At 36.9% G+C, this 25046-nt stretch overlaps 1 protein-coding gene across 12 annotated transcripts in view; it reads right to left on the bottom strand.

Moving 5' to 3' along the window:
* The window catches only part of ANKRD26 (ankyrin repeat domain 26), a 137134-nt gene that overhangs the window by 79713 nt on the left and 32375 nt on the right, over positions 1-25046 (bottom strand). For 11 of the 12 annotated variants that reach the window (XR_006204607.1, XR_006204608.1, XM_042945186.1 and 8 more), the window contains 10 exons: positions 19779-19851; positions 16829-16889; positions 16518-16720; positions 10002-10128; positions 9632-9693; positions 5944-6034; positions 3760-3858; positions 3101-3129; positions 2935-3007; positions 1032-1289 (listed from right to left, as the gene is read on the bottom strand). Coding sequence is in view for 10 of the 12 variants with exons in the window: in XM_042945186.1 (XP_042801120.1) it covers positions 1032-1289; positions 2935-3007; positions 3101-3129; positions 3760-3858; positions 5944-6034; positions 9632-9693; positions 10002-10128; positions 16518-16720; positions 16829-16889; positions 19779-19851 (1076 nt within the window). In the remaining 2 variants the exon portion in view is untranslated. The remainder of the gene's footprint in view (positions 1-1031; positions 1290-2934; positions 3008-3100; positions 3130-3759; positions 3859-5943; positions 6035-9631; positions 9694-10001; positions 10129-16517; positions 16721-16828; positions 16890-19778; positions 19852-25046) is intronic. The other variant, XM_042945189.1, reaches the window with a different exon arrangement.

The raw sequence follows: 25046 nt of genomic DNA, 5'->3' as shown, positions 1-25046 counted from the left end.
TAATTTTAGAAATCAAGAAAGAAAAGAACATAAAACTACAGAGGTGAAAAAAATATTGTACAATTTATTAGTACAGACCTGATCAAATGACTGAAAAGGGGCACTGGTACATAAAGTAGAACACACATTAGATGTCATTAATCAATAGACTGAGTATCTTAGAATTAAAATTGGTTTTCCAAGGGGCGCCTGGGTGGCTCAGTCGGGTGAGCGTCCGACTTCGGCTCAGGTCATGATCTCAGTCTGTGAGGTCGAGCCCCACCCGCATCAGGCTCTGTGCTGACAGCTCAGGGCCTGGAACCTGCTTCAGATTCTGTGTCTCCCTCTCTCTCTGCCCCTCCCCTGCTGATGCTCTCTCTCTCAAAAATAAATAAAAATATTTAAAAAAAATTTTTAAAGATACTATTTAAAAAAAATTGGCTTTCCATATATTATTTTTAAATAATACAGCACTCTTTAAAACCAATATTCCTTGTGAACTATTTATTCATTAAAAATAATAAAACAAGGCGACAGACTATGTGTACATAGCTGAGAAGATGATACTATGTGATAAATTCTCAGTGATTCAATTGAGAAAGCCAACACTAGAATAAAATCATAGAAAATATAGGAAGTATTTTAATATTTTGTTTGGGAAGGTGCTTTTTTTGTTACAGTGATTATAGTATGACCGATATTTGTGAATTTAGAGCTATAAAAATAAAGCTAAGAAACTATGTTTTGAGTAGTCAATCTTTGGATCTGTACCTAGTTTTTCCAACTAGTCCGAAAGTTCTAAATACAATCCTGCTACCCATTCTCCAGTGTACACTAAATGCTAGCCTAAAAGAAATTAATTTCTCCATGTCTCTTTGCTATCTGTATGTTGCTTTAGTCAAAGGAAGAATGCAAATGTATTGCTAAAAGTACTCTGGTTGTAGGTTACATAAAAAGAATAAACACAAATTAAATTTTGCCACAAAATTATTTTCGAAAAACCACAACTATGGTGAAGCCACGAAGAGGTTGAATTCTCTATGCTTCATTACCTTCTTTGCTCTCTCTGTTTTCTGGTAACTGTGATTCACTCAGGTCATGGAGTGTACAATTACCTAACAGCAGCACAGTTCCAATATTAATCTTTTCTTTTTCTATTAAGGTTATCGGTCCAGAATCTGTGGATGCTGACTGATTTTTGATCATTGGTTGTGATACAAATGTGCATTTATCATCAACCTTCAAATTCTTGGATGTTTGACAAGTCTCATTACCGAAGGTCAAACTAGTAGACTCCCAATCCGAAAAATCTGAAAACAAAGTTTCATTTATTAGAACGTAAATAGTAATACATACTTGACTAATTTGTATCAATTCTTTCCTCAGAGAAGCAGTTCCATATCCTCTCCCTCTAAACACACTACTACTCCTTCAGAGCTTATTGTATTTGACATGTCCTATATTTGACATTCACATAGATAAATTTAACTAGTCTCTCATTTTTTCCTTTTAATTCTCTACCATTATATACTTTGATTCATTCAAGCAACTCTATTACATATTCTGTATCTCATAAAAGCTTTATTTATTAATAATTAAGACTGCTCAAGGTTATGAATATTTTAGTAACAAAATCTATGTCTAACCATTTATTTTATGTTTAAATATGCACTGTGTGTTCTAAAGACATGGGTTTTAAAAAAAACTTTTAATGAATGGTACTACTTTAATCACAATGAAATGGTCTTTCCTCAATGTACCAATATCATCAGAATTCAATTTTTAAGCCTTGGCTAAACATAAATTTATATGGAAACAAAAGCCTTGAGTGACATAATTGTTGCCATGTAAAAACAGGATAAGTCTCAGTCTACACTAGATCCAAAAAATAGTGCCATGAGACAGAAAATGAATATGTAACAAAAATATATATTTTTTTAAAAAAAGCAAGATTGTCTGATTTAAACCTCTTAAGACAAGTGAAAGAAAGAAAATGCAGAAGTGGAACTTAAATGTCCATTTCATCACGAAGGCCCCTTTATCATTTCACATCCATGAACCCTGTATATGGTTTAAAACAGTTCTCCAGTGTCATCTGAAAATCCCTGGAGTCCCAGATCTATCCATTCAGGCAGTCCAAGAGGTCAAAACTATTTTCACAATAATACTAAATATTATTTGACATTTCATTCTCATTTTCATATTAAGTGTACAATGGAGTCTTCTAAAGATATGATATGCAATAGTATCACAACTGAGGGTCATAGCTCTAATGGCTAACAGAATATATGACTGTGTATACCTGTATTTTAAATGTTTCAGGTTTAATTTTTAATATTGTAAATACCAACATATGCAACCCACTTAAACAGAAGTTCTTTGGAATTCCCAATAATTTTTAAATGATATAAAAGGACTATGAAGCCAAAAAGCTTCAGAATTACTGTTTTAAAAGATTGTATCTACTAAATATAAAAAATAATTACTTCCCCCATTTTTAATAATCAAAGACATCATACATACATACACACATACACAAATACACACAGTCTGCTAAGCAGAACATATTTGGCTTAAAATGTTATTTAGATAACATGAAATCAAGTTAAAACACAATGGACATGTTAACAAGTGAAGCTTTACTCTAGGTAAAGGTCAGAATTCAAACAAGCATTTTGCACACTGGAAAAATCTAAGAGTCTAATAATTAATATTAGGAATATTTAGGATTCCAAAATAAAATAAGAAACATGAACTAAAGCTTATATTTTTTAAATCTCTTTTTCCTATGCTTGTAAATATCTTTTCTTCAAACATGGATACCAACAATGACATCTACCTTATTTATGTCAAATCCTTCAACTAAATGTGCCACCAAAAAAAATTAGGAATGAGAGCATTTCAAATATTTTAGAGTACTTCTTTCCACTGTTAAATTTGTATTGTAAAATTTACCTGATCTGGATGTCTGTATATCTTTCATTCCTACTGTTTTATCAGAAAAAGAATCTTCCACTTCAACGGTAGGCTGAATGGGTATTGAAACAATATGATTAAGACATAATGTACATGTCACACAGTCTGTAGTTAAAAATTCAGGATAAAAATATAGAAGTTTTACCTTCAAGTGAGGATATTTTTCAGGAGGATCTAAAAAGCAAAAGGGACAAATAGTCAATTATATGTAAATATGAAAGCCAACTATACACTCATGCAGTTAGTACTGAGCAGAATCCTCATGCTTCGCTTTGAAAATGATTACATTAGGTTTTGGTGTTTTATTTTTGGGGGGACAGGAAGGTGGGTTAAGACAGTGACAAGACAGAAATATGAACACATTATACATACTGAAGAAAAAATAGGAATATAGGCTCCACAGAACATGCAGTTAGGATGTCAAAAGTTAAGATTATGTTTCAAATGACTAACTAAAATAGAAAAGTGCACATGTACCAATGTGAACATGCTGACTGATGTAAAGAAAAGCAATCTTGAATTAGAGGAACAATTCATGACCCTGAGAGGATAAATGTGGAAGCCGATAGCAGAATGCAACAGCATACCCTTAATGTGCAGTACAGCAAAATCATTTATACCATTATACTACAAGTATTTACCATGTTCTTCAATTTGTCCTGTAATTTAGTCAGTACACAGTTGTGATGACGGTTCAGTTGAATGCATAATTTCTTTCTCATCAGAGCAAGTGTACTGAATTGATCAGCTTGGATATATACTTGTAGAATAACAGTTAATAAAAGTATTCATTTTTGTTCATACCCATGTGGGTTACTGGTATGCCTACATTTCTTGTATCCTCTAGTTTAGCCATCTTAAAGTTTCTTGATCCACTCATGCAAGAAGGTATATAAAACACATCTAAGAAATAATGTATAATAAGCTTTTAATATGGAAATATGATTACCAAAAGGGAAAAATAAAATTAATTGCCACAAAATTTTTAGATACCAAAAATCTTTTCTGTTTCAAAATCAGCATCATATTTACTGAAAATAACCATTTTAGCATTTAGGGAATTAACCCTATCACTTCTTTTGTTTCCAAAATTAGTTTGATTTGGTAGATCATGTAAGCCTTTAAAAAAGTCTTTTACGAAATAGCTATCATTATCATGGGGTACCTAGGTGACTCAGTTGGTGGAGCATCCGACTTCAACTCAGGTTATGATCTCATAGTTTGTGGGTTCAAGCCCCGCACTGGGCTCTGTGCTGACAGCTCAGAGCCTGGAGCCTGCTTCAGATTCTGTGTCTCCCTCCCTCTCTCTGCCCCTCCCCTGCCTGCCCTCTGTCTCACGCTCAAATAAACATTAAAAAATTTTTAAAAATAGCTATCATATATTAGCTGTCTTAAAAAAATAACAGCCAATGCTTCCATATTCAAATTAATCTCATTTGAATAATGAATATCAATGCAACATGTATCTTTGATGTCTAAGAAATCTGAGGAGGATAAATGAGTGGCTAGGTTTTACCCCAATTCTAGAACTCCACTTGCTTTTAGTATTCTTTGGAGTAGCTGTGATCTAATCTTCTGATTTAGTGCACATGTACTCCAGCCATCTAACGTGAATTCTCTCGAGTTTCCTCCTCAACTCCAAAATTTCCTAGCTAACACACCATGCATTTCTCTCTCTTTCCCTTCACTAGTCCTCCTTCTCAACAGTAATTTCTGGATCTATGGTCTTGAATGTTCCACTTTTATATTCTTGTTATAGATTATCTCTACCACATTTTTCCTCTTTGTTTAGCAGGAGTATCTTACATCTATACCCTCTATACCCACTATCAACTCCCCCAAAATGTTTATTCATTTTTGAAAGACAGAGAGAGACACAGCACAAGCAGGGGTGGGGCGGAGAGAGGGGGTGGAGACACAGAATCCGAAGCAGGCTCCAGGCTCCAAGCTGTCAGCACAGAGCCTGATGCGGGGCCCGAACTCACGAACCGCGAGATCACAACCTGAGCCCAGAGGCCGACGCTCAACCGACCAAGCCACTCAGGTGCCTCCAAAAAATTTTGTTTTTAATGTATATCTTTGACACAGATAGAGACAGAGTATGAGCGGGGGAGAGGCAGAGAGACAAACACACAGAATCTGAAGCAGGCTTCAGGCTCTGAGCTGTCAGCACAGAGCCTGACATGGGGCTTGAATCCACGAACTGAGATCATGACCTGAGCTGAAGTCGGACACTCAGCCAACTGAGCCACCCAGGCGCCCTAAAAGTCATAAACTTTCTAATGGAACTTTTTATCAGAGCTATAGCTTCCTTGATGTCTCCCTAACTGACCCTCCTTCCAATTCTCTTATTTTGCACTAAATGATAACTCTCTTATGAAGTACCTCCAATTTGATATGGCATTAAGGTATGTACATTTATCACTGACTATAAATGCGTAAGTTCATCCATGGTAGATAGGACATAACTCTGCATCATCAGCTGTCAGTCCTTAATGTCTTCCAACAAAGAGGATAACAGTAAGAGTGGGAAAATTTTGGTATGCTACTCTGACAAATTCTAGTACTGGAAGCTCACCTTACAGTATTCCTACATTTCAAATAGCCTGCTATTCCTTTTAAAGAACTAGTGTATTTTATTTACCACCTTCCAGTAGAAACACTATAAACACCTGCTTACTTTCCTTCATTTATTCCCTGTAGTCTCCACTGTTCTCATCATTCCCTCTTTGGCTCTTTTCTTATTTCCTGAGGTTCCTTAGGTCTTACAGTATCTTGAAAGGGAACTAGTCATTTAGCTCCTTTGGTGGCACTCTCAATTTAATCTGTTGCTGACACCACATAAGATACAACTTACCTCCTTTTCACATCTCTTTCTCTTTACTATGCATTTAATAGGTGATTTTCTTTAGATATTAGAATATATCAGTATTCCTGTTTTAAATCAACATTCTGTCCAATGACCTCTTAGTAAAATACAGTTCTTACCTTCTACTTGTCCATTTAATATACTTTGCCCTTTCTGATCCGCAGCTCCAGATAAATGAGGAACATATTTGTTTGGACTCTCAGACATACTCTGTTAAAATTAGCATCAATAATGAGTTGTGTAAAGATTTCCTAATCCTTTTCTAAGAAAATATCTGAATTTCCGATTTTAATAACAATCAGACTTACAAATAAGAAAAACATATTGAAAACCAAAACATTTAAATAGAAAACCTCATATATGCTCTCTTGATTAAGTGTACCTTTTAATCTTCATTTGGCTATTGACTCTGTAAACTGAACATGGAAGGCCAGAATACTTTCATAGACAGAAGACTGACTTATATGCACATTTCAAAAAGGAACTAACAAAACACCTTATTTTGCATTCCCGATCAAAATAAAAGGACATTTAAAATAAGTATTTAAATAAATTCTTCAGGGGCGCCTGGGTGGCTCAGTCGGTTAAGCGTCTGACTTCAGCTCAGGTCATGATCTCACAATGCGTGGGCTCGAGCCCCACGTCAGGCTCTGTGCTGACAGCTCAGAGCCTGGAGCCTGCTTTGGATTCTGTGTCTCCCTCTCTCTCTGCCCTTCCTCCACTCACGTGCTCTGTCTTTCAAAAATAAATAAACATTAAAAAAATTTTTTTAAACAAATTCTTTAAAAGTATACTTGCTATAAACTTAAACTGCTTCTAATAGAATGGCAGACATTTGTTTTAGTGTTAATTGATATCTAATATGATAAGAAACTTTGGAGTATATCATGTTGAGTATAAACAAAACACTGTTGCAGCTGCTGCTTCATTTAGGTAAACAAAGGCTTAAAATTTTTATTGATGAAAGAAGGGTTGGATCGAATGGCAAAGTAGTAAGAAAAACTTTTCTTAAAATTATGGTTAACTAATAGTAAAAAAATTTTAGATATGGGTATGAAACTCTTCAAAAAGTGTTGTTAAGCTTTTAAAAGGCAAGTATAAGAACATTTATTTATTAATCACCTAAAATGTGCCAAGCACTTATCTCAGTATGCACATTTTCTTTTCTACACACAACAATGATTATGATGATGGAGTGGGTCTTCCTACTTCTTGGTCACTCTAAGACATTAGAGTAAAATGATGATCCGTGGTTCTCTCTGTCCAGAATGTCCCTCGCCAAGATCTTCACATGACTGGTCCGTCTCATCTTTCACTTGGCAGCTTTTGCCACACTCAGATCTTTTCTGACTACCAAAATTCCTACTCCCACTCTCATCCTCATCCTCACTGCAAACTCCCCCAATATTCTCTAACCTAACATTCTCCATTTCCTTTCTAGGAAGCATTTATACTGACTTATAACGGATTGCTGTTTACTTACTTTTCTGCTCCGACCACTAAAACCTAACCCCTCAACTTGTACGCTCAGTATCTAACTGCTTGGTACACAGTCAGTATATAAGGACAAATTTACTAAGGTCAAAACATTTGCAATAATCTCATTGAGAAGATCTCAAAAGTACCAAATCACTATACTGTTGACCCTTGAACAAACGAAGGGTTAAGGGCTCTGATGGCCATGCACTTGAAAATCCACAAATATCAAAAACGTAGCTACTAATCTACTGAATTTCCTACTTTAAAAGCAATTAGACGAGGCACCTGGGTGGCTCAGTCGGTTGGATGTCCAACTTCGGTTTAGATCATGATCTCACAGTTCGTGAGTTCAAGCCTCGTGTCGGGCTCTGTGCTGACAGCTCAGAGCCTGGATCCTGCTTCCGATTCTATGTCTCCCTTTCTCTCTGCCCCTCCCCCACTCACAATGTGTCTCTCTCTGTCACTCAAAAATGAATAAACGTTAAAAACTTTTTAAAAATAAATAAAAGCAAAAGCAATTAGACTTAAAAATTGAAAAGTATATATTAAAAACCAGAATATTAAAGCAGAAACCCTCTAATCTACCTGTTAATCCTCATTCAGCCATTAACTCTGTAAATTGAGCATGGAAGGTCAGAGTTACTATAATGAAATGCTGACCTTACCAGTAATATAAACAGTCGATTAACACATGTTTTCTATGTTATATGTATTAAATACTGTATTCTTACACTATAAACTAAAGAAAAGGTTATTAAGAAAATCGTAAGGAAGCGGTGCTGGCTGGTGCTGTCGGTTAAGGGTCAGGCTCTTGACTTTGGCTCAGGTCATGATCTTACAGGTCGTGGGTTCAAGCCCAATGTAAGGCTCTGTGCTGGCAGTGTGGAGCCTGCTTAAGATTCTCTATCCCTCTTCCTCTACTCGCATGCTCTGTCCTCTCTCTCTGTTTCTCAAAATGAATAATAAAAAAAGAAAAAAAATCGTTAAGAAAGAGAAAATACATTTACAGGATGGTACTGTATTTATAGAAAAAAAATCTGTATGTAAGTGGACTCCCACAGTTCAAACCCATCTTGTTCAAGGGTCAACTGTATACACATATGATGTCTCTACTAATAGATTACTGAAACTTAACACAGCCCAAATTAGAAAATCAAAAACCCATTCTAACTTTCCCATTCTCTTCTGGACACTACTGCCATTTTATTGGCCTTCAGACATCTTCACATAAAAAAAGTATTCTTGGAGAGCCTGGGTGGCTTTGTCAATTAGGCGCCCAACTTTGGCTCAGGTCATGATCTCACAGTTCATGAGTTCAAGTCTTGCACTGGGCTCCCTGTTCTCGGTGCAGAGCCTGCATCGGATCTTCTTTCCCCTCACCCCCCCTCTCAAAAATAAAGATTCAAAAAAAAAAAGTATCCTCAATATTTAGTAAGTCACTAAATACCACTGTGATCATTTTGTCTTCTATTTCTATAGCCCCCTTTACAGTTTTCAAAGCGTTACCACATCTGTTCATTACACAAAACCAAGAGACGAGTATTAGTACCATCTTTAGGAACGAGGTCATTGACATTGAAACAAGTTAAACAAGTTTTTCCAAGATCCCACAGCTAGGAAGTGATGGAACCAAGATGACAGCATGTCTTTTGACTTCAAATACAGTGCTTGCGGCATTATGCAGCAGCTGCCTGTGTCTAAGAGATCAGGCCCTTTTTACCTCTATCCTTAGTTATCACCTTAGAATAGGTCATCATTACTTTACTTATATTACTATACGTGTGCCACAATGTTATTTTAACTATCCAAAAAGGGTTTTATTATTAAAGCACCACTAAACCAAACTGTGGTTATCATAATCCCAATGCTCCTTGTAGATCTACTTGGCAATCAAATACAATATTTTCAAGTCCCAGGCATTATCTTTTGAAGGTTCAAGTTGTAAAACACCATAATCCAAACTCTTTCTGGATGTCATTAGGAGTTTGACACATCCATATACACCACAGAATCATACATTTGGCCATAGGTTGAGTATTTCTTTAGTAATTCTTTAGTTTAGATAACTTAACTTCAAAACCCAAACTAATTCCCTCTAAGCCTTAGTTTTCTGTACTAATACTAAGCAACTTTCATTAAGTTTGCAAGAGAACTGTATTATACTGTATTGTCATAATTAACACATAATTATTTTATCAATTATAGGTAAAAATATAAGGAAATGGTTTCTATGGGCAAATTCAGAGATGAGAGAATAAAGTCAAAGCATCTCTTTGATGTTTTAACATCACTCAATGCTTATATTTAAAAATAATAAGAAGACAGTACCTCAGGATCAGAAGGTGATTCTACATCTTCCTCTTCTCCTAATCCTAATGCTGACATCATATCTATAAAATACAGATGAATTAATGAAAACGTGTTACTATGAATTTTAAACACATAGTCTATCTCCATTCATGAATATTTCAATAAAATAAAAGCAATAGCAGAAAGGATGTTCAGGGAGTTGAAGATTCTCAGGAAGAAAAAGGTGGTAGTACTTGGGATACTTATAAAGCAACAGACACATAAAGATAGCAACAGAAAAATATCTTAACGAAAAATGAATAATATATTTGGATCTACATACTTTCAGATTTTTTTCATACTAGCATTTAATCATAGAAAAACAACTCACAGAGATTCACTAGCTTACCACTTCTGTAATTTTTATGCACTCCACCAGAAGTCAAACTGTCATTAACTGTTTGCTCTGGTGGCACATTTTCAATAATACCAATACCATCTTCCTTTGCTTCCATTGCTGACTTTGCTGTTCCTTCCTATAAAAACAACACAAAACAAAAACCCAGCTTCAGAAAAACATCACATTAATTCATTTGGTCACGCACTCACCCACTCAGAAAGACAAACACATACTATATCTGTCAAGTTATAGGCACTATCCGGGGAGGAGCTGGAAATATAAATAAAAGACAGAGTCTGTTCTATAGGCTAGTAGTGGTAGAGATGCATGAAAACAGGTAAGGACAGAAAAATATCCACTAGTTCTACAAGTGAAGTGAATAACGCACAGTGAACGCACAAAGGAGAAAACACTTACATTTGGGAAGCTCAGCAAACTCTGGGAAGATAAGGCTGTATCTTAAAAGACAGACAAGTACACAGGGAGGGTGTGAAGGGCATTCTAGAATGAGCAAAGGATCAAGTATGAAATAATATAGTAAGTGACAACACCTATGGAATATGGCAAAACTGGAACAGAGTTATTGGGAAGGGGATAGATAGATATTACTGGAACATCAGGACGAAACCAAAAAATAAAAAGATAAACTAAAATAAAATAAAAAATAAAACTCATGCTAGAACATGAGTTTCCTCCTTCAGGTAATGGGGATCCATTAAATAAGCAGAGGAATTACATCGTCACGAATATATTTTAGAAAAGTCACTCTGACAGCAATGTAGGATGAACATAAAGGAAGCAAAACCAGAAGAGTATTGCAAAATTATAGGTGAGAGAGTGAATTATAGGAATAACGTGAAAAATGGTAAGCAGGTACAAAATATCGAATGTGGTGAGTGACTGGATGCAGTCGTTTCAGGGAAGTTCAGCCAGGACTTTTCCTGTTTCAGGGCTGCTATTTATTAGGCTAGGGAAAACAAATGACAGAGCAGATTACAAAGAGTCAGGAAAGAGGAAAGGGAAAGGGTCAGAAACAATGTCTTTAAACTAGGACATATTAAATTTGAAGTACCCAGGGGACTTCCAAAGAAAATTTTAGGGCCACTTGATTGCCTCAGTCAGTTAACACCTGACTCTTGATTTTAGCTCAGGTCATGATCTCACAGTTCATGGGTTCAAGCCCCCCATCTGGTTCTGCACTGACAGTGCAGGGCCTGCTTGGGATTATCTCTCTCTCCCTGTCTCTCTGCTACTCCCCACTTGTGCTCTCTCTCTCTCTCTCCAAATAATAAATGAATAAACTTAAAAAAAAAAAGACAGAAAATTCAGATCAATACATTTCGAGGAAGAAAAGCCCATAATATCTATAAAACATATTGAACTGATATAATAATGCAAACCTACACAGAACTCTGAAATTGTGAAAAGGAAAATAAAAGGAGGAGGGAGGAGTTAAGATGGCAGAGGAAGGGGATCAGAATTTCCCTTGTCCCTCAAACACAGCAGTATTGAGGTCAGAGCACTTGGAACACCAGGAATACAGGCTGCACAGTGACAGAAAAATCTCCACAGGTGCAAAGAGACAGCTTGGTGGGACAGAAGTGTGTGTATGCGAATTAGGAGAAATAAAATGGGCAACACAGGCATGGAGTGGGGGAAGCCCTTCGGTGGAAAAACGAACGGAAGAGAAAGAGAGGCTGTGGGAAGTGTGGGATTGTATTTGGATAAGAGAAAACCTCTCCGGACCACGGACCAAGGAGAGGTCCAGAGAGTCAATTTCTACTTTGCAAAACTGCCTTAGAAGCTAAAAATCAGAATTTTCAAGGTTGCCAGACTTTAGACCAGAGCTGCCACCTCCCACGCCTGGTGGGGAGGGAGCCACCCCTAGGCTTGGTAGCAATCTCAGGGCTACGCTGGTAGAGAACAGTCCCCTCCCTTGAGTACAGTGGAAAGAGGGTATATTACCCCCCAACCAAGGGAAAAAGACCCTGCAGGCACAAGCCAGAGGCCCTTTGTCCCCTGGACAGACTGGCACTACCCCAGAACCAGGTCTGGGGGAGCAGGGATCCTCTAAGGTTTTGAATCCCAGCTGAGTGCTCAGGAAGCATAGGAGACTGTGGAGCAAGGCAAGCCGGCCCCCCCAGGCTATTCTGTGAGGACAGCCTAAACAGTGAGGTTTGAGGCACCTCGTGTGGGGAGTTGAGATTAGAGTGTCGCCATTTTTCTTCCCACCAACATGGTGGGGTTTCAGGGAACGGACACGAGCCCCAATGGAGGCAGACCCATTACACCAAACCCCGCCCCTCTGGGCCTTGTAACTGCTTCTCTAAGGTAGTGAGACTGACACTGACGGAACCAGACAGCCGTTCCTCCAGACCAGCACAGCCTCCAGTAGACAACTGTCCTGTGGTTGTGTATGTTAGTTTGGGTTTTTTTTACTTTAATTACTTTTTTTTCTTTTCTTTTTTCTTTTCTTTCTTTTTATTTAATATTTATTTCCTTATTTTGAGAGGAAAGTGAGTGAACAAGCAGGAGAGGTGCAGAGAAAGGGAGAGAGAGAGAATTCCAAGCAGGATCCATGCTGTCAGTGCAGAGCCTAACGCGAGGCTCGAACCCGCGAACAGTGAGATCATGACCTGAACCAAAATCAAGAGTCGGACATATAACCACATGAGCCACCCAAGCACCCCTCTTTTCTTTCGGTTTCTTTCCTTCTCTTTTCCCTTTTCTTTCTCCTCTACTCTTTCCTCTCCTCCCTTTGGAATCAGCCTCATAGTCTCTGATTTGACTTTACGTCAAATCTTACTATATATATTTTTTCTTTTTTCCTCTGTTTTGGTTATTTGTTTGTTTAAAAGCGGGCATTTTACTCTATTCCTTTCACACCTTTTCTGTATCTCCTTCTTTATTTTCTTCTCTCTCTTTCTGGATTAAGCCCTATAGTTTCTTTGATTCTCTGCCTGGTCTTTTTTGCCACCCCTGTCATACCTCTCTTTGTTTGGGATAAGGTTTCTTCAACACCCCCTTCTCCTTTTTTCCAGGGTTACTTCAACAAACAAATCAAAACACACCTGGTGGAAGGTCCAAACCACTACTCCAAGTAGGGAGAAAAGCAGGCAAAGACACAACAAAAGAGTGCACACAACACGCTCCCAAAACACTTCCTCAAGTGCCAGGCCCTGGACAGTGCATGACCATTTTTTAATATAGTAGTACTTGCAGGTGTGGGACACATAACAAGTTATTAAAACACATAAAGGACAGGAAACTAGCCAAAATGACAAAACAGAAGAATTCTCCTCAAAAAAAATTCCAGGAAGAAAGGAGAGCCAGAGAATAGCTCAAATGAAATATAAACAATATATCTGATCAAGTATTTGGAATAACAGCCATAAGACTAATAGCTGGGCTTGAAAAAAAGCATAGAAGACAGCAGAGAATCTACTGCTTCAGAGATCAAGGACCTAAAGAATAGTCACGATGAATTAAGAAAGCTGTAAACAAGGGGCATCTGGGTGGCTCAGTCGGTTGAGCATCCGACTTTGGCTCAGGTCATGATCTCACTGTTGGTGAGTTCAAGCCCCGCATCAGGCTCTGTGCTGACAGCTCAGAGCCTGGAGCCTGCTTCGGATTCTGTGTCTCCCTCTCTCTGCTCCTCCCCCGCTCATGTTCTGTCTCTCTCTCTCCTTCAAAAATAAATAAAAACATTTTAAAAAATTAACAAAATAAAAATTAAAAAAAGAAATGCTGTAAACAAGATACAAAATAAACTAGATGCAGTGACAGCAAGGATGGGAGAAGCAGAAGAGAGAATAGGTGAAATAGAAGATACAATTATGGACAAAGATGAAGCAGAGAAAGGAAAGAAAGGAAATTACTAGACCATGAGGCAGGTATTAGAGACCTAAGTGATTCAGTGAGATGAAATAATATCCACATCATAGGAGTCCCAGAAGAAGAAGAGTGAGAGAAAGGGGCAGAAGGTTTATTTGAACAAGTTATAGCTGAGAACTTCCCTCATCTGGGGAAGGAAACAGGCATCCAAGTCCTGGCGGCACAGAGAATTCCCTTCAAAATCAACAAAACTAGGTCAACACCATGACATGTCATAGCGAAAGTGGAAAAATGCAAAGATAAAGAGAATTCTGAAAGCAGCTAGGGACCAACAGATCTTAATCTACAAGGGAAGACACATAAGGGTAGCAGCAGACCTGTCCAGCGAAACTTGGCAGGGCAGAAGGGAGTGGTAGGAAACAGTCAATACGCTGAATGGGAACATATGCAGCTAAGAATCCTTTCCCCAGCAAGGCTGTCATTTAGAATAGAAAGAGAGAGAAAGGCTTTCCCAGACAGACAAAACCTAATGGGGCTCATGACCACTAAACCAGCCCTGCAGGAGATCCTAAGGGGGACTCTGTGAGTGGAAAGCAGCACAGACTACAAAGGACCAGAGTCCTCACCACAAGCATGAAACCTACAGATAACACAATGACACTAAATCCGTATCTTCCATATCTTAAAATAATCACTCTAAATATAAATGGACTAAATGCCCCAATCAAAAGACACAGGGTACCAGAAAGGATAAAAAAAAAAATCAAGATCCATCTATATGCAGTCTATAAGAGACGGATTTTAGACCTGAGGACACCTGCAGATTGAAAGTGAAGCTTTGGGGGGCAGCTGGGTGGCACGGTCGGTTAAGCGTTTGACTTCGGCCCAGGTCATGATCTCACAGTTCATGAGTTGGAGCTCTGCATCAGGCTCTGTGCTGACAGCTTGGAGCCTGGAGCCTGCTTTGGATTCTGTGTCTCCCTCTCTCTCTCTCTGTCCCTCCCCAGCTCATGCTTGTACTCTGTCTCTGTCAAAAATAAATAAACTTAAAAAATTTTTTTTTTGTAAAAGAAAAGACAGTGAAGCTTTGGAGAACCACCTATCATGCTACTAGAAGTCAAAAGAAAGATGGAGTAGCCATACTTACATCAGACAAACTTGATTTTAAAGCAAAAACTGTATGAACAGATTCAGAAGGGCATTATATCTATTGTTGGAGATATTCGAATAAGTAAAAATCATCTTCTAGAAAGAATTTTGTATACTCTCGTGGCAACCTTTCCTGTCTTATGATTCTATCATGACAAAGAGTTCATATTAGACAAAAATTTATACATTTTGAGTTCATTCATTTGGTATGTGTGTATGTGTCTATTCTATGCAGATACTATTAAAAAAAGAGTGGCACCTGGGTGGCTCAGCTGGTTAAGTGTCCAACTTGATTTTGGCTCAGGTTATTCAAGCTCTGTCAGGCTCGACACTGGCAGCACAGAGCCTGCTTAGGATTCTCTGTCTGTCTGTCTCTCTCTCTGCCTCTCTTTCTCTCTCTCTCTCTCTCTCAAATAAACATTTGAAAATTTAAAATTAAAAAAGGTAAATCAGAATGCAGAAAACATGTTTTATATTTTTTTCTTTAAGAGTTTGCAGCTTAAGTGGCACCTGGGTAGCTCAGGCAGTTCAGCATCTTGATTTGGGCTCAGGTCGACATCTCGCAGTTTGTGAGTCTGAGTTATGTGTTGAGCTCTGTGCTGACAATGAAAAGGCTGTTTGGGATTCTGTCTCTCCCCTCTCTCCCTGCCCCTACCCTGCTTGCTGTCTCTCTCAAAATAAATAAATAAGCTAAAAAACAAATTCAGTGTTGCAGCTTCAAATTTAGTTTTTCATTTCATGGATAAAGAACCTTATTTACATAACCAGAAATTTTATTTAATGAAAAGAATAAACGTTTATTTCCTCTCTTTCTACTCAAAAAGACCTAAAATATACCAAGATTATACCACACAGTAAGTTAAGTTAGAAACCCCAAGAAAGACAATAGCCAAAAACTGAAAATTCGCAATAAATCTGGTATGGCCTAAAACAGATTTCACTTTGCATTCCTTAGAAACACAGGTTTTGCTAAACTAAATATAGGATATCACCTTTATTAAACTTTAAGGGCAAAAATTTCTTCCAGTTCTTCACAAAAATCAGCTATAAGTCATTCAGAAGAGTCTAAGCATTTTTTTTTATTACCTGGCTTTTTTTTTTTCTTAATTTGCACTTAAAATAATTTCTCCCATGCTTTATAATTTAAAGAGTATCTGCTCCCCCTTAATCCCACCATTGCTGGTGTGTTTTTATAATACTTTCTCTCAACTCTTCATACTTTAAATTCATCTCACCCCTCTGAAATGAATTCTTCCCCTTCATCTCCCTCCTCATCTTCATATGCATCTAGCTGTTCTTTCCAGCTGCCTTCTATTTCTTTGCTTCCATAAAGGCATACCTGAGAATTGTTTACTCCCACCAACCTTTATAAATCTCAATCCTGTACCTTCCTCTCTGTTGTCATTACACTGTTTTCTATTATGATCTTGAGGACTTCCATTTCTTCCTAAGATCCTTTTCATCATTACAAGGAGCAAGAGGATGGTATGGGGCGGGGGGGGGGGGGGGGGGGGCGGAGAGGAATAAAACAAAACAACTCACCTTTGGAAGACCAAGGACAGCTAACGTCTTGAGAGAAGGTTTTAGAAGAGATTTAGCTGATGGAAAAATAGGAAGAGAATCGCCATAATCTCTGGTTGGTGGTTTGGAAAGAGTTTCACCCACATCTTCATTTTCAGAATCAGGATTATTGTCCTCAGATAATGTTCCACCTTCTGCTTTCACAGAGCCACGTTTTGCTCTCACTTAGTAGAAAACAAAAGAGGACATGAAAATATCTGTAACTTCAAATTAGTGAATAACACAAGAATGGTCAAGAATTAGTGAATAATACAAGTCTTCCAATAGCTTACTGTTTTTCATGAATTGCCCAGAAGAATGCAGTAGCTTTGCTACACTTGGTTTCGGGACATTCTAGAAAAGAATTAATAGCTTTAAGGATTACAAGAATCTATCTAATTCGATTAAATGGTAATATTCACCATTACCAAATGAGCACCATTGCACAAGGAACACAGGCTTTGGAATCATTTAAATGTAGATTCAATCTCAGTTATGCCATTTACTATAACCAGTCGACATTTTCTCATGTGATAAGGATTACGAGAGATCTCATAGGTAGTCTCAAAACATTACTTTCCTTACCTCTAACTGATTATTATACAAATACTTTCAAAGTAACCTAAAACAAAAACTTATCCCTAGGTAATTAAAAGTATATTAAAAAACTAACACTAAGAAATTTAAATGTGTTATATTTTGAAATATTTGCATGATTTATATTTCCATGAATTATCTCTTGTAAAAGAAAATATAAAAATTTACTTTTTAGTAGTATCTTATGTAGGTAAGTTGGAATTGCAAACAGTTTAAGTTGCTTATGTTTGTCAAAACCCTAAAGATAAAAATGACCGTTTAAATTTAGCTCCTTCTGGGGCACCTGGGTGGCTCAGTAAGTTAAGTGACCAACTTTTGATTTCAGCTCAGGTCATGATCTCAACGGTTAGAGGGCTTCAAGCCACACGTCAGGCTCTGTGCTGACAGCGCGGAACCTGCTTGGGATTCTCTCCCTCCCTCTCTTTCTGCACCTCCCTACTAGCACGTGCTCATTCTCTCTCTCTCTCTCTCCAAAAACATAAAAACAATACCCCAAAATTTAGTTCAGCTCCTCCCAATAAAGAGAAAAAAAGAATAATAAACCTTGTGGGGCAATGAGTCATGGATGAAAACCACACACAGACAATAGATGCCATAACCAAATATGTTGACAATGGAGACAGAAAGAGATGTACTAAAAGAACAGACACTAAAGAAATGTTTTCTGCAAAGAAATTTAGGGTAGGAGTAAACCATTAAAAGAAAGCATGGTGAGGGTGGGGGAGACACCTAGGTGGCTCAGTCAGTTAAGCATCCAGCTTCAGCTCAGGTCATGATCTCATGGTTTGTGTGTTTGAGCCCCACAATGAGCTCTGTGTTGACAGCTCCGAGCCTGGAGCCTGCTTTGGATTCTGTGTCTCCCTCTGTCTCTGCCCCTACCCTGCTTGCACTCTGTCTCTCTCTCTCTCTCTCCAAAATAAATAAACTTTAAGGAAATAAAAAATACATAAAAAAGCATGGGGGAGAAGAGGAAAAAAGGAAAAAAAAATAAAATATGAGCAATCAATCAAGAATGAGATTAAGACAAGGAAAAAAGGAAAAATGTGAACAAAATAAGGTAAGTGGAAAACACATATATTTTTCAACAGGTATATAAATACGATTACAAATATACTATGAACAATAGTCTCTTTTAAACTTTTTAAGTTATATATATATAATATATATGTAAAACAGAGGCTTTTATTCATAGTATATCCCTAATAATACTGACTTTTATCACTCTACAGTTATCTGGTTATAAATACTGTAATAAAGAATTTAATTTTTTCACTATAAAATAAATTGTTCAATTAGTGGTCATCTATCACTTCCTAAAAGCTATAAATTATTACTAGACAAACAAAAAAACAGAAAAAGAAAGGTGCCCAACACATCAATGTTCAATATGGAGAAAGAATTGGGAATGAGAATTCTAGGAAGAAATGTATACCTTCAAAGGATGTATCTAATGGGATAAAGATGGGGTTAAAAAAAAAAAAAAGCTGAGGAATTTTTATCTAAAATTCCAAGCTCACAATTGGAAGATACTAAAAAATATACTGTAACCTTCTTTCTTATGTAACTCCTGATTTCCTCAATATAATTCATTTGAGTTTATAAATATTAAACACTAAAATGGAATATAAATTGAAGCCTTATTTATTAAATTCACATATTTAATTATTACATATTATGCATATTATGTTACTTTTCAAATTCCATTATACAGAATTCCATTTCCCTGCTCATTTATTCAACATTCAAAAATATTAAATTGCTTCTTCCAAGCAAGACTTTATTCTAGGAGCTCCAGGAGATACACAATTATGTTTCCTAACCTCCAGCAGCTTATAATGATTTAGGGGCCTCAAAATGAACACTTAAATAAATATCAAATGTCTGAAACTTTAAATTTTAGAATCTGACACAAGGACTAGGACTAGATATTTTTAAAAGCTGGAATATGAAAGATCTCTGAAATTAGAAATTTTACAACTTGGCTATGAAGAGCCTCTGCTCATAGAGCTACTATTTTAAGCAAAACATGTATTCTTCAGGTAGATGCAGAATTTTAACTTACTCTTCATGGAGTTATTTCAAAAATACAGGGAAACACCTTTGTAAGATAAATGTTGAGAAATAACTTAAACATCTAAATTTCTACATTTTCTAGTATTATTTTACTCTAAATGTAGAACAAAAGATAGAGACAAAGGAAAATCCTGTATCTCACCAAAAAAAAAGTGCCCAGAGGGAGGTGTGGGGGGTAGGAAACCCACAATAGATAATTGGATCCAATAAGATTTCATTTAGGCATGAGTATTATCAGTCAGGTTAGTATCACAGTAAGAATCCTTATCCTTAATCAAATGTCATATTTTCTCCATTATGGGAAAGCTTTTCCCAATATAATTTTACGGTCATTATATATTTTCCAGCCCATTCTTTTATCAGCCTCCACCTCTACTATTTACCAAAGTAAAACAAAACAAAACAAAACAAAAAATTCAACGTGTCATGTATCTGTAAAATGGTTTGTTCTTGCTAACTTTCCATTACAAACATAAAATGATGACAAAAAGGCTACTGTTAAATTTTAAGAGTAAATAATGCAGAAAACTAAATTCAGAGCAGGGAAGTGAGTTTCACAAGAGAGTACTTTACCTTGGTACCAAAATCTAAGTCTTCGCTATCTGATGTAGGCCATGAATCATCAATACCAGGTTTGTCGGAAAGCCTTTAGAACAAAAATATACAACAAAAACATGTTCATTTATTTTTAAAAACTGAAGTGAAAGGCCAGCTGTTTATTCAACCATGTTTCTTGATATAATTAAAATTTGGCGTGTTTTTTCATTAAGTTTTATTTTAATTCCAGTAATATTAACATTCAGTGTTTTATTAGTTTAAGTTGTACAATATAGTGATTCACCAATTCCATACTCATCCCGTGCTCATCATGACAAGGGCACTCCTTCATCCCCATCACCTATTTCACCCCTCCCACCACTCACCTCCTCTCTGGTAACCATCTGTTTGTTCTCTGCAGTTAAGAGCCTATTTCTTGGTTTGTCTCTCCCTTTTTTTTCTCCCTTTGCTCATTTGTTGTTTTATAAATTCTACATGAGTAAAATCATATGGTATTTGTCTTTCTCTGATTTTGCTTAGCATACTACTCTCGGGCTCCATCCTGGTCATTGCAAATGGCAAGATTTCATTGTTTTGTGGTTGAGTAATATTCCATTGTGTGCGTGTATATGTATGTATATCTATATATATATATCTCTATACATATCTATATATGTATATATAGATAGATATACATATATATGTATATGTGGTATCTATATGTATATATAGATAGATATATCTATATGTGGTAGATATATCTATATGTGGTAGATATATCTATATGTGGTAGATATATCTATATGTGGTAGATATATCTATATGTGGTATCTATATGTATATATAGATAGATATACATATATATGTATATGTGGTAACATATACATATATAAGATCTATATATATAGATACAAGATCTATATAAGATCTATATAAGATATAAGATCTATATAAGATCTATATATATAGATATATAAGATCTATAAGGTATAGATATATACCTTATATTTATATATATATACATATATGGTATAATATATATTATATATATATCTTATATATATATACCTTATATATAACCTATATATATAGGTATACATATATAGATATATATGTATATATCTATACATACACCAATACACTTGCACACACACACACACACATACAACTTCTTTATTCACTAATCTGTCAATGGACACTTGCGCTGGCTATTGTAAATAATGCTGCAATAAATACAGGGGCACGAGTGTCCCACTGAATTCGTGTTTTTGTATTCTTTTGGTTAGTATCCAGTAGTGCAATTACTGGATCACAGGATAGTTCTGTTTTTAATTTTTGGTTGGAACCTCCATACTGTTTTCCACAGGGGTCGCAGCCATTTGCATTTCTACCAACTGTGCAAGAGGTTTCCTTTGTCTCCACATCTCGCAAACACTTGCTTCTTGTGTTTTGGAGTTTAGCCACTGGGACAGGTGTGAGGTGGTAACTCCTTGTAGTTTTGAGGAGCATCTCTTCATGTGTCTGTTGACCATCTGTGTGTTGTCTTTGGAAAAATGTCTCTTTATGTCTTCTGCTCATTTGTAAACTGGGCTTTTTTTGGGGAGAAGAATGTTGAGTTGCATGAATTCTTCATACATTTTGATTACTAACCCATTACTGGATAGGTCATTTGCAAATAGGTCATTACTGGATAGGTCACTAACCCATTACTGGATAGGTCCCATTCCATAGGGTACCTTTTAGTTTTGACTGTTTCCTTCACTGTGCAAAAGTTTTTTTCTTTAGATGTAGTCCCCATAGTTTATTGTTACTTTACTTCCCTTGGCTCAGGAGACATAACTAGAAAAATGTTGCTACAGCCAAAGTCAGAGAAATGACGGCCTGTGCTCTCTTCAAGGATTTTTATGGTTTCAGGTCTCATATTAAGTCTTTAATTCATTTTGAGTTTATTTTTGTGTATGGTAAAGAAATTGGTCCAGTTTCATTCTTTGGCATGAGGCTTGTCCAGTTCTACCAACACTATTTATTGAAGAGACTGCTTTTTCCCCCACTGGATAGTCTTTCCTGTTTGTTGAAGATTAACTGCCCATACAGTTGTGGATTTATTTCTGGGTTTTTGGTTCTATTCCACTGAGCTATGTGACTATTTTTATGCCAGTACCAACCATACTGTTTTGATTACTACAGCTTTGGAATAAAACTTGAAATCTGAGATTGTGATACCTCCAGTTTTTCTTTTTCAATATTGCTTTGGCCACTCAAGGTGTTTTGTGGTTCTATACAACATTTAGGATTGTTTGTCTACTTCTGTGAAAAATGATAGGGATTGCATTAAATCTTTAGATTGCTTTGGGTAGTGTAGACAGTTTAAAAATATGTATTCTTCCAATCTATGAGCATCAGATGTCTTTCTATTTCTTTCCATCATCTTCTATTTCTTTCATCAGTGTTTTATAGTTTCCAGGTTGTTCAAACAGGTTGTTCAAAATTTGGACCCTGTTTTAAAAAAGCTTTCACTTGGGGCGCCTAGGTGGCGCAGTCGGTTAAGCGTCCGACTTCAGCCAGGTCACGATCTCACGGTCCGTGAGTTCGAGCCCCGCGTCAGGCTCTGGGCTGATGGCTCAGAGCCTGGAGCCTGTTTCCGATTCTGTGTCTCCCTCTCTCTCTGTCCCTCCCCCGTTCATGCTCTGTCTCTCTCTGTCCCAAAAATAAATAAACGTTGAAAAAAAAAAAAAAAAAATTTAAAAAAAAAAAAAAAAAAAAGCTTTCACTCATCTATTTTGCCTCCACCTGTTCTAACCTATGAAATATCCAGGAAAGGCCCAGTCTGAGTTTCTATAACCAAGTGTGACAGGAAGGGAATTCTCTGAAATGGTTGAAAATTATATGTATAAAAGTTACCACAATGACTTATCACCTTACACATGTCAGAATGGGTAAAATTCAAAGTGCAAAAAACAAGTGTTGGTAAGGGTGTGGAGAAAAAAGAACCTTTGTGCGCTGGTGATGGGATGTATATTGGGACAGCCACTGTGAAAACCAGTATGGAGGTTCCTCAAGATTAAAAATAGAAATACCATATGATCCAGTAATTCCACTACTGGGTATTTATTTACCCAAGGAAAATGAAAATACTTATTTGAAAAGATATATGCACCCCTATCTTTATTGCAGCATTATTTACAATAGACAAGATATGGAAGCAACCCAAGTGTCCACCAATACATGAACAGACCACACACACACACGCACATACACACACACACACACACACACACACACACACACACACAATGGAATATTACACAGCTATAAAACAGAATGAGATCTTGCCATCAGCAACATCATGGATATACCTAGACGGAAATCCTATATGATTTCACTTATATGTAGGATCTAAAAAAGGGAACAAGTGAACAGAGAAAAAGCAGAAACAGACCCATAAATACAGAAAATTGACTTGCCAAAGGGAGGGGAGGTTGGGAGATGGACAAAATGGGTGAAGGGGAGAGGGAAGTTCAGGTTTCCAGTTATAGAAAGAGTAAATCACAAGCATCAAAGGTACAGCATAGGGAATATAGTCAGTGGTATTGTAATAGCATTATACATTAACAGATGGGAGCTACACTTATGGCAAGCATAGTGTAACATACAGAGTTGTTGAATCACATATTACATTGTGTGTCAAGTAGACCTCAGTTTAAGTAAATATACCAAAGTTAAAGAACAAGTTTCTATGTTATTAGTGGAAGTACTAACCAGAGATTAAAAGATTAAAAATTATCAAGTCCAACTTTTTTCCTACACTGGTCTTGCTTTATTTAAGTCCATATAACTAGCAAGACCTTAGAAACCTTCAGGGGCATTCAGATACCCAAGGAGAGAGACTGCTATAAAAATGGTCCTGGTAGTTGTGCCTCTATTTCTCTATACACTGCCTGAATATTTTCTTCCCTATGAGCTCCCACTCCTACATCACTCTTCAGCACGGTTCAGTGGCATTCTCCAACCTTTAAATCTTTAGCCTGTGAAGGCACAGACTCCTAAAACAAGGATGGGCTCAAATGACCGAGGGTAGGAGCCATGTCCTGCTCCTGGAGAACAAGCTAATTGGGAGTCTCAGTCATCCACAGTCACCTCAACATGGGCATGTTATCACCTACCCAGATGAAGCTCCCTTACTGATTTGACAAGTCAGTCCTACCCCTGCCCAGCCCTACAGGTACATGGGAAGGGCATCACAGACTTAGGAAAAGAGGCAGAGTGAGGAGACAGCTTGCCTTGGGCCATACATCTCTATAGTTCAGAATCTCCACCCACCCCCACCCCCAATTCCTTGAAAGGATCTAAGCCATCCTCCCTAAGTTGGGGTGGAGGTAGATGATATCATATTTCTATTTGCTGTAAACAGACTCTTCCCAGCAGCTCAAATGATTTTTAATCTCTCATCAGAAAATCTGAGGTATGCTCGCACCTTCAATGAAACCAACACACACAAAAGCAGAAACCTGTTCAGGACCCTCTTGAACTCTCTATTTGAATATGCCTTTCTAAACAACTCTCACAATCCTGGGTCCTTAATTCCTGTCATTCACCTTTATCTAACTTGGCATAAACCCCAATATTCTGACATCTTATCTAAAACTCTTATTCCTATCCAACTCAGTGTTGTTCTTCTTGAAACCTGGTCTCCTCTGCTAATTCAATTCTTACCCTCCTTCATTGTATTCATTAGGCCCACTCCCCAGCTTTCTATTATTAAAACATTTGCCTGTATAATGAAAAAAAAGAAAAAGAAAGAAAGAAACCTGAATTTAAACGTCATTTCTGTCACTTATCATATCCAAATAGGTCACTTCAATCTCTTTTGAGTTTCAAATTCTCCATGTAAACAACCATTTGGCAAGGAGGTTAAACATGGGTTGAAATACCAGAGGGTATTTTTATGAATTAATCTCTGAGGTTTCCTAAATCTTGAGATTCTATGTACTTTTGATTTGGCCTCTGGAAAAATGGAGAGTCCTTAGTTGGCAGAAGTGGAAAAAATAGTAGAAAAAATAATGGAAAAAAAAGAAATACCAAGAAAAGCAGAGAAGAACGTAGAAAAGCAAAAACATAGTACAGAAAAGTCATGGGGGAAAAGTCTACAAAAAAAGAAAAAGCTTCCTAGAACTAGTCAAGGGTACTAGCCCAAAGGGAAAACCAGACTGGGAAGTTAGAAAACAGAGATCAGATAGAAATATCCTCGATGCAGTGGAAGATGGCAGCGTAGGAGGACGCTGGGCTCACCGCGTCCTGCGAATC

The sequence above is a fragment of the Panthera leo genome, chromosome B4 (assembly GCF_018350215.1).
Source record: "Panthera leo isolate Ple1 chromosome B4, P.leo_Ple1_pat1.1, whole genome shotgun sequence".
In the NCBI taxonomy this organism is placed as follows: Eukaryota; Metazoa; Chordata; class Mammalia; order Carnivora; family Felidae; genus Panthera; species Panthera leo.
This window is presented reverse-complemented; position numbering and strand designations above follow the sequence as displayed.